Source organism: Corylus avellana, chromosome ca6 (genome assembly GCF_901000735.1).
Source record: "Corylus avellana chromosome ca6, CavTom2PMs-1.0".
NCBI classification, from domain to species: Eukaryota; Viridiplantae; Streptophyta; class Magnoliopsida; order Fagales; family Betulaceae; genus Corylus; species Corylus avellana.
The window spans coordinates 3,339,921-3,348,997 of record NC_081546.1 but is presented as its reverse complement, the minus strand read 5'-3'; the positions used below and the strand labels follow the sequence as shown (position 1 = coordinate 3,348,997).

The following is a 9,077-nucleotide window of genomic DNA, read 5'->3' as shown; positions in this document are numbered from 1 at the left end:
TTTTTTTTTTTTTTTTTTAATTTTTTTAATTTTCTATTATATTGGAGACATGCCGCAATATTATTGGTGCTAACATGGCAGATTGACGGATTCCATCGAAGTTTCAAATGGAAGACGCGTCTAGTGATCTATTTGTGTTTTTTGCTCACTTAGGGAGTTTTTAGTCTCTTTTTGTACTCCCAGGAAGCTAGTTGCAACTCAGTAAAATCACATGTACTGATTTTGCATTTTTCCCTAACAAATAATCAACAGATTCACTGTCCTTGCACATGTGGTTTGAGTGTAATCTTGGACAATTTGGTATCATTTTAGACAATGAAAACTTCATAAAGTTTCCACATATGCTTACGCATATATGTCTTACATACAAAGAGATATGTTTGAAAAGTAATGGAGTTTAGGCAGTTTTAAACAAATAGCAATACTTAACAAAAGAGAATGCCTATTATGTGACAATTATGTGTGTGATTAATATTCACTTTTAATGCTTGCCCCTTGTTTGCTTATAAAAACAATGTGTGTGTATTGATATCTGTTTTTAGGAATGGAGTCTAGACAACTTGAAACTTTTTATATGATCTAGCAGCAGAACACATAATTTTGTATTCTTGCCACTGTGATTGTGCATACCATTTCTAAGACTTTCAGTAAGTTAATGTTTAACAATACCATATCGTCAATTGAATGCACTTGCTGCTATTATTCTTCAGTTCTCTGCTTGGGATGGCCTTGTTACTAATGTATAAAAAATTCTTCTCTTTTAGGACTCTGTTCAAGCTGACAGGGATGATCCCAGCCTTCCTCTAGTCACTGCTCCATTTGGGCATGCCTCCCAGGTATAAACCCATGTTGATTTTTATTGGATTTGGTGTTTCAGCAATTGACACATTGGATGCTTTCCCTTACAAATTTTGCATCATGATTGGACCCCACATAATATTTACCCTTCTCTGGAATGTTATGGAACAGGAAATCGTAAACCTACTGCTCTGCGGGCAGGCTGTCCCTAATGTGTTTGATGGGAGGATGGATTTGGGTGGTGGCATGTTTCTAAAGGGGATATCCAGAAATGTGGAAGTTGGATTTCTCACTCTGCTAGAATCCCTCAATTTCTGTAAGGTTGGCCAGTATCTGAAATGCCCTAAATGGCCAATATGGGTTGTTGGGAGTGAGTCCCATTATACAGTACTGTTTGCTCTTGATACCACTGTTCAGGATGAGAATGAGCTGGAAGAGAGGGAATCGCAGATCCGGAAAGCTTTTGATGCTCAAGATCAGAGTGGAGGTGGTGGCTTCATTAGTGTGGAAGGCTTCCATCAAGTTCTCAGGGAAACTAGTGTCAAACTCCCCCCAGAGAAGGTTGATCACCTTTGCAACACAGGTTTTATTGTGTGGAGTGAGTTCTGGCAGGTTATTATGGATTTGGACAAGAACTTGGGAGGTCTGAAGGATTCATCTGGATTGATGGGTAAGAAGGTGTTTGATCTTTACCATTTTAATGGGATTGCAAAATCAGATTTGAATGGCAGCCAAGTAACATCTGGAGGTGAGACTCCTGTTCAGAGACCAAGGCTTACAAAATTGAGGGTTTCAGTACCACCAAGGTGGACACCTGAGGAATTCATGGCTGATGTAGCAGTGTCTTCTGCTTCAGGCGGAAATGGATCTAGTGGGAAAGACACTGAAGTGGCTAAACCAGAGCCTTCTCAGCATGCACCTTTGGTGGACTGCATAAGAACGCGCTGGCCCCGTTCTGTTTGCAATTGGATGGGGGATCCCCCTAGTATTGTCTGAGCGGTTTATTAATTCTGTCATAGAATCCTTAGTTGTGGTAATCATAGAGAGCTTAAATTTAAAAGCAAGCACAGATAAAGGGGGGAAGAGATTTTCTTGTTTGGTTTGGTTGCATTTGGAGGCACATGAACAGGGGTCCATTGACTGGTTTTGTCAGAGTGAAATATGTGCATAGCCATTGTACTTTGTACTGCTGTATCTTCGACACACAATTGATTTTGATGTTAACTGCCGAATGGAAGGAACTTTGTGATATTTATGTCATTCAAGTTGTAAAATTCATTCGTGTTTACCTTTATTGTTGATTAGAGGGGCTTTTTAGTTCTTGAGAGGTCATTAATAAACATGAAATTTGTTGTTGCTGTCGAAATTGTTGTAATATTATAGTATGGCCTTTTTTGGCCTTTTGAGGCTTGAATCCACAATCTTTCCTATCCTGTTGTATGAGTAGGGACGTTTCTGAGATGTTAACCTATATAGTATACAGCTTTTCTTTCTTCCGTGTATTTTTTTTTATATAGTTGTTTCTTGTCTTTTGTTTTTAGTCTGTTTTGTTTTAAATTGCTCAAAGTGTTGCAGTTTAGATCTCTGTGTTTTACTGCGTCCTCGTCATCGTCATTTGTCGTCATTACTTAGTTGTTGTTGATGGTGTTTTGATTCTAACAATTTTACACATTGTTGAACCTAATGACTAGTATATATTCGATTTGAATAAGCTTGGATAACATTTAGTCCCATACAATTTGAGTAATGCTACAAGTCCTTCTTGTGTTCTTCTTGAGTCCCTCCAAGAATAATATGGCTATTAAAATGACCATTGGGCTTGTGATTGATTATTATTAGATTTCGATTAAATTGTGAATTTAATAGCCACATCATTTTTGGAGGATGTCTCTCTTGAGTTCCTCTAAGAATAATGTGGCTATTAAAATTACTATTGAGCTTGTGATTAATTATTATTGGATTTCGATAAAATTATGATTTTAATAGTCACATTATTTTTGGAGGGACACAAGAAAGACTTTTAGAATTACTCCTACAATTTTGATTCAACTATGCTTGTATGCAGTCAAAACTTGCTACTTTCTTGAGGTGTTGAACAAGCAAAAGCATAATTAAAGGATACAATCATACCCCTTGTCGTCTTTTTCTCCCAGTTCAATTAGAAAAAATGATAATAATAATAATAATAATAATAATAAAAAGGATACAATCATACTACAACTAGCTCTTTAGAAACAAACTCGAAATAGAATGACGAGATAAATAAGCTATACAAGGATTGTCCTGCAGCCAAAATTCGATTGGGATGGACTCTGAACCTGCTCCAAGTGTTAGAGCATGATGTTTGAGACTGAAAATGGTGGAAATTTTGGGTCTCGTTATCTTCCACAAAAGTAAATAAATAGGAGCTAGCTCATCTCATTATCATAAATGGTGATTATTAAGCGGTTTCAAGGTAATCTTCGAATAGTTTGATAAGAAATAGGGTGAATATTCGACTTTTGCAATGAAAATCCTTAAACTTAATTAGTATTAACCACTTTAAAATTCACTATTGTCCTATGACTTAATCAGAATTGAGAGAGTACATGCAATTCCTATCGGTTACCGTCTACGTATATAAGTATTTAAAATATTTTATAGGTGATGAGGAAGATATGAAAAGATCAAACAACAACTATCCCTTCCACATATTCTAGCTCCGTGGATGTGAGTTGAGTTCACTAAAATAACCCAAGAGAGATGTGAGTCCCTGTTAGACCGATTTATATAAATTAACTACAAACGAATTTGTTGTATCCTATTTTTAATTATCGTCAATATACTCCTTACGTTTCAAGAGCGAGTAAAAATTAATAATTTTTTGAGCTTATTTTTTACTTCCCGCTACACTACCGTTCTCTTCCATGCTACAATCCCGAAAGCCATTTCTTTCCCCTCCGATCCCCATATCTTTGCTGCGCGGGCAAAAGCGAGGACGACACAAGCTCAGCCAGGCCGAGAGAGAGAGAACGAGACCGGACTGCTTCTTCTTCGCACAGCCAGGCTCTACTGTGAGTTTGTTCTATTTCTTTCTGTATGATTTTGGTATACCCAATTGATTTATAGTTAGTAAAGTTGTTGTTTTGGGGTTTTTTTTGTGATTTGACCGATTGGGTTGAGGTGGATTTTGGTTCCTCCTCAACGTATGGGTATTAGTTTCCTTTTGAGATTTTGGTTTGATTGGTTGGTTAATGAATCTTGGTTTGAATGGGTGCTTAATCATGGTATGTTGTCTTTGATTTTGATTCCGAATTTAGGGTTTGATTTGTGGGGTAGATGGCCGATTGGTTTGGTAATTTGATATCAAACGAGACCCCTTGTGACTTTTTTTAAAGGTTAAATTTGCACAGGGCAATAATTTTTCACCCATCATTTTGTATTTATAGGGATCCCATTTTCCGTCCAACCACTATATTGTCTTGATGAGCAAGCGGAAACAACCATATTCGCCAAGCAAGTGCTTGAGAATCAATATCAGTGGGTTGGATCTTCATGGGAAAAGGCTTTGTGAAGTTGAAAAAATCTTAAAGAGGTTAAAAAGGTATACTCCTGTCTAAACCCTTTGGCTCTATGGCTCTGTGTTTTTCAGTACTGCCTAATTATAACTTAGATTGAAACTGCTCTCTCATTTCTGCCCCATTCGTTTTCAGAACTCAATAGAGTTGGATTCGCTTTCAAAGTCACAGCCTCACAGTAACGAAATGAATTGAGCATAAAACCCATGACTCTGGTTCCTCGGGAATTATTGTAATATGTTTAATTATTACTTATTGCTTTTTGGTTTTCATTTTCATTCTCTGTGAAGAGGTATGTGTAAAGAATTGCAAAATGGTGATTAAGATGCTTTTGCAAAATATTTATTACTGTAGTCCTCGACTCTATACTTCGCCACCCCGTCAGCAATTTATTCGAAATTTTTCACTCTGGTCAATGAAGAAGGAATCGGATCTCGAATCGGCTCTATCTAGAAATCGTAGATGGATAGTCAATAATCAGATCAAGTTCATAATTCTTCGATACCCAGGCCAGGTAGTGCCAGTGAAATTCCTCCAGAAGAAATTCAAGACCCTGGATCTCCAAGGCAAAGCTCTCAATTGGCTCAAAAAATACCCATGCTGCTTTGAGGTTTATTTGGAAGATGACAAGTACTACTGCCGGCTGACGAAACGGATGATGTTTTTGGTAGAAGAGGAAGAAGCTATCAAAGATATGCAGGAACCAGTATTTGTTGAGAGATTGGCAAAGTTGCTTATGATGAGCTTGAATCATAGACTCAATGTTGTTAAACTTAATGAAATAAAGAGGAATTTCGGCTTTCCAGATGACTATCTAATTAGAATTGTGCCGAAGTATTCGGATTTGTTTCGGGTTGTTAATTATAGTGGGAGACGGAGTTCAATGGAGATTGAACTGGTGTCATGGAAACCTGATTTAGCAGTTACCAAGATTGAAGCCTCTGCTCAGAAGGAGGGTTCTCAGCCATGTTTTTCATGTTCATTACCCTCAACTTGGGTGAAGTCATGGGAAAGATTTCACAAATTTAATGCAGCTCCTTATATTTCGCCATACCTGGACCCCAGAGGTTTAGCAGAGGGATCAGAGGAGCTGGAGAAGAGGAATGTGGGCTTGCTGCACGAGTTCTTGTCATTGACGCTGTGGAAGAAAGCCTCAATTTTGAAGCTAGGCCATTTTAGGAGAGAGTTTGGCTTGCCAGAGAAATTGAACGCTTTGCTGCTCAAGCACCCTGGCATATTTTATGTTTCAAATAAGTATCAGATCTATACAGTACTTCTTAGAGAGGGATATAATGGGTCAGAACTGATTGATAAAGATCCTCTAGTTGTTGTGAAAGAAAAATTTGGGGAACTAATGCAGGAGGGACTTCATGAATATAATCGGAGGCACCATTTGGTGAATTTAGAGAAGAAAAAGAAGGACATGGTTTTGGCTAGATTAGATAAAAGCAAGGACAGAAGCTCTGAAATTCCCGATAATGATGATCAGGCAGATAAGTTGGGTGGCCTGTTTGACCCGGAAGAAAGAAAACGGTTTTATAAAATTCTCTTTGATGATACTGCTCCATGAAATTCAACTCAGGTATGTAATATGTTCTGGGGTTTAAGGTATCAACTTTTGTGTATGTATTTATTCTCAGTTTTGGAAGTTGATGTTTCTCAATGACTTGCCTGTCACCAATTTCTTTGTCATTACCAGTTAGGAATAATTCAACTGTTTTTTTTTTATTTTTTTATTTATTTTTATTTTTTATAAATAATTTCTGTAAGGTATCAAGGAATATTTATATTGGACTTTATAATAGTTCTTGTTCCTCTTAACAGTAATGTCATATGAATTTTAAAGACTTGCCAGGTACCCAACGACTATCATGTTGGTTGTGAAAGGGTTAGGAAGGCATATGAATGAATGTTAAAGACTTGATCCAGGTACTTAAGGAGACATGATGAAGCCCTAAGACACCGATAAACGGCCGGAATGGTGGTTTGTTTTCCATTGAGTCTTTTATTTTTTTACTAATGTTACTCTTTACACTCATTTGTTAACAATTGACATAGCATGTTTTAAGTGACTTCTTATGTCAGTTACTTAAAAAAAAAAAGAGGGGGGAGGAGGGGTTAATAAAAGCTTTTTTTTAAACAAAAACATAGAAAGTATCTCATTTAGAAGTACGTTTGAAAACGAGAAAAAATTCATATTTTCAAGTTACACATTTAAAAAAAAATGCATGATTTTTAACTACCGTTGATTATTTAAGAATTCAAAATTAATTAACATGCCCTATGCATGCCATCATCAAGTTATTTCCGAGAAAGAACAAGTTATTAACTTAACATCATTAAATTATATAAGATTAATTATTTTGGTATTCAATTTCTCAACTCAGACATAACAAGAGCAAGAAAAGAAGAAAATGAAAACAAAATATAAGTATGAAGGAGACTGACAGGGAATTTGAACATCTTTTCGGGCCTTAATAATACTTTATATTAATTTTTATTTATTTATTTATTTAAAGAAAATGACGAAACAGCCTCTACCCCATGTATATCTTTAATCACATAAATTAAAGTCAATGAAGGAAACCGGCATATTTTTGTCTTCTTTTCTACTTTAAAGGGTAAAAGCTGTACATTTTATGAAAATTGACTACTAAAAGAAGCCAACCTCTACTTTAACGTTCTTTGTGGAATCCTCAAGGGTAAAACATGAACAGTAGTTCATTTAGACAACGAATTGATGATGTAGGGTTTAGATGTTGTAATTAATATTGATTATAAGACTAATTCTAATTAAGTCTTCCCTCATGATTTGACTTAGATATTCAAGAACACTTCTTTCTCGGTTCCCAAACAATAAGAAAAATGCTAAGTTTATAAACAAATTTTACAAAAAATCTGTTACAACATGATGTGGCACAATATGATTAAATTTCTCAAAAGTTAAATTTATCTCATTTTCAATCATGTTGTGTTATACCATGTTGTAAAAACTTGTTTGTAAAATCTTGTTCGTAAACCCAGCATTCCTTCGGATTATTTATTTTTCTTCATGGGGGTAGATTTTTTTATTTTATTTTAATTTTTTTTACAGAGAGAGAGAGAGAGAGAGAGATGCAATAAGGAAAAGAAAACTATCACACTTCTTATTCCATCCAATATTACAAAGATGAAGAAAAAGAAGAAAAAAGAAAAAAAGAAAAAGGAAAAGATGTCCATCCAATATTACAATATCTCACGTCATGCACATAACCAAAGTTTTATTGATCATATTACAGGGCGCTTGAGCCGATCAATTTGGTTAACCCAAAGGTTATTCCCATGGCAATCAATCCTCCAACAAAAACCCTGGCGGCAGACTTCACCAGTGGCGCCTTCCCCAAGAAAGCCCCCAGCCACCCGAAAACCAACAAAGCCAAGCTCACCGTCCCCACAATCATCCCCACCCGCAGCCTATACTCCTTTATAAACGAAGCCGCCAGCAACGGAACAATTGCACCCATGGAAAACGCAAGAGCTGATGCCGCAGCAGCCTGCAAAGGGTTCGGCAAACTCTCTTTGTCTACGTCCCGATCATCATCTTCTTCTTCTTCCTCTGCCCCCCTTTGCTTGTCTCTTTTCATCTGCGCCACCTCTATGTCCAGCTGCGAGTAAACCGACACAAACTCTCCGATGGCCATGCTGCATGCCCCAGCAACAAGACCCGCAAACCCAGTGAGTATCATCGCCTTTATGTCTTGTTTCACTGCTCCGACACCCATCATTAACGATGCTGTCGACACCAACCCGTCGTTGGCTCCCAATACGGCGGCACGTAGCCATTGGGATCTTTTGGAGTAGTCGAATTCCTTGGCTGCTTCGAGCTCCAGAGTCGACTGTTGCTCGAGGTCGGTGGAGGGAAAAGTGACTTTGCCATTACTCAGGGATGTTTGGTTGGCTGCCATTGCAGAGAATGAATGAAAGGGAAAAACTAATAATATTTAATTAGCTGCTGAGAAAGGAGGAGATATTGGACAAGTGTGGAGAACACACGCCCTGGAGATGGGTATTTATGCTTGGCGTTCTCTAACCATGGTGGAGGAGATGTGGGGTATATGCCCACTAGTGGAGAAAATATATCATCAGCACTACTTCTTAACAAAAAATAAAAATTAAAAAAAAAAAAAAAAATCAAAGAAAACTATGGCATCAATGGCTGCCTCATTAGGTGTTTGAAAGTCCAAATTCTTAGTACGATATCTTTGATGTGAAAATTTGGCCTTTTTCTCATTATTTACTCACAATATTCTTAATTCCCCAATAAGAATTTCAGATAAAAAAGGAAAGAAAAGAAGCAATATTCATCATGGATGCATGGGATAAGCTCTATCTGTTGCATCCTGCAAAAGCATTACATGTTTATGAGATTTAAAAGAGAAGGTGATCATATATAATATGCATATGTATATATATATCTCTCTGTAAAACCCAACTAAAAGTTACCCGCCACTAAAGGGAAAAACTCGATCTTTTTCTTCAGAACAAGATGAATAACTTAATTGTAATAAAGATACGTACCCACTATATATCCAGACCGGCCACTCGGAAAATCAAACTTTCACAGGCAAGAGATTTTGTACTAAAAGGAAGGATATATGAAGAAACAATAATATTTATGAGAAATTTTACAGATGAAAAGAATTCCCAGCACGGAAATAGAATTCTTAGGTGTAAATTAATATT

General features: G+C 36.7%; 3 protein-coding genes across 5 annotated transcripts in view; 2 read left to right on the top strand and 1 right to left on the bottom strand.

The window, feature by feature from the left end:
* The window catches only part of LOC132184409 (uncharacterized), an 18,296-nt gene extending 16,002 nt beyond the window's left edge, over positions 1 to 2,294 (top strand). Inside the window, exons 6-7 of the mRNA XM_059598034.1 lie at positions 765 to 836; positions 970 to 2,294. Coding sequence (XP_059454017.1) covers positions 765 to 836; positions 970 to 1,794 — 897 coding nt within the window. The 3' untranslated portion in view covers positions 1,795 to 2,294. The remainder of the gene's footprint in view (positions 1 to 764; positions 837 to 969) is intronic.
* Positions 2,295 to 3,536: 1,242 nt separating this feature from the next.
* On the top strand, positions 3,537 to 6,427 carry LOC132184281 (protein WHAT'S THIS FACTOR 1 homolog, chloroplastic). Of its 3 annotated transcripts, XM_059597853.1 has the most exons (4): positions 3,537 to 3,851; positions 4,227 to 4,381; positions 4,491 to 4,587; positions 4,710 to 6,168. In XM_059597853.1, the coding sequence occupies exons 3-4, from the start codon at positions 4,562 to 4,564 to the stop codon at positions 5,923 to 5,925; spliced, it is 1,242 nt and encodes a 413-aa protein (XP_059453836.1). In that variant the 5' UTR covers positions 3,537 to 3,851; positions 4,227 to 4,381; positions 4,491 to 4,561; the 3' UTR covers positions 5,926 to 6,168. The 3 variants fall into 3 exon arrangements, with proteins under 3 accessions (XP_059453836.1, XP_059453835.1, XP_059453834.1); XM_059597852.1 differs by lacking the exons at positions 3,537 to 3,851; positions 4,227 to 4,381 and adding an exon at positions 6,211 to 6,427 and having other exon boundaries at positions 4,498 to 5,937; XM_059597851.1 differs by lacking the exons at positions 3,537 to 3,851; positions 4,227 to 4,381 and adding an exon at positions 6,202 to 6,427 and having other exon boundaries at positions 4,498 to 5,937.
* Positions 6,428 to 7,573: 1,146 nt separating this feature from the next.
* On the bottom strand, positions 7,574 to 8,483 carry LOC132184951 (vacuolar iron transporter homolog 1-like). Its single transcript, XM_059598747.1, has one exon. The coding sequence runs from the start codon at positions 8,297 to 8,299 to the stop codon at positions 7,628 to 7,630; it is 672 nt and encodes a 223-aa protein (XP_059454730.1). The 5' UTR covers positions 8,300 to 8,483; the 3' UTR covers positions 7,574 to 7,627.
* Positions 8,484 to 9,077: the final 594 nt, after the last annotated feature.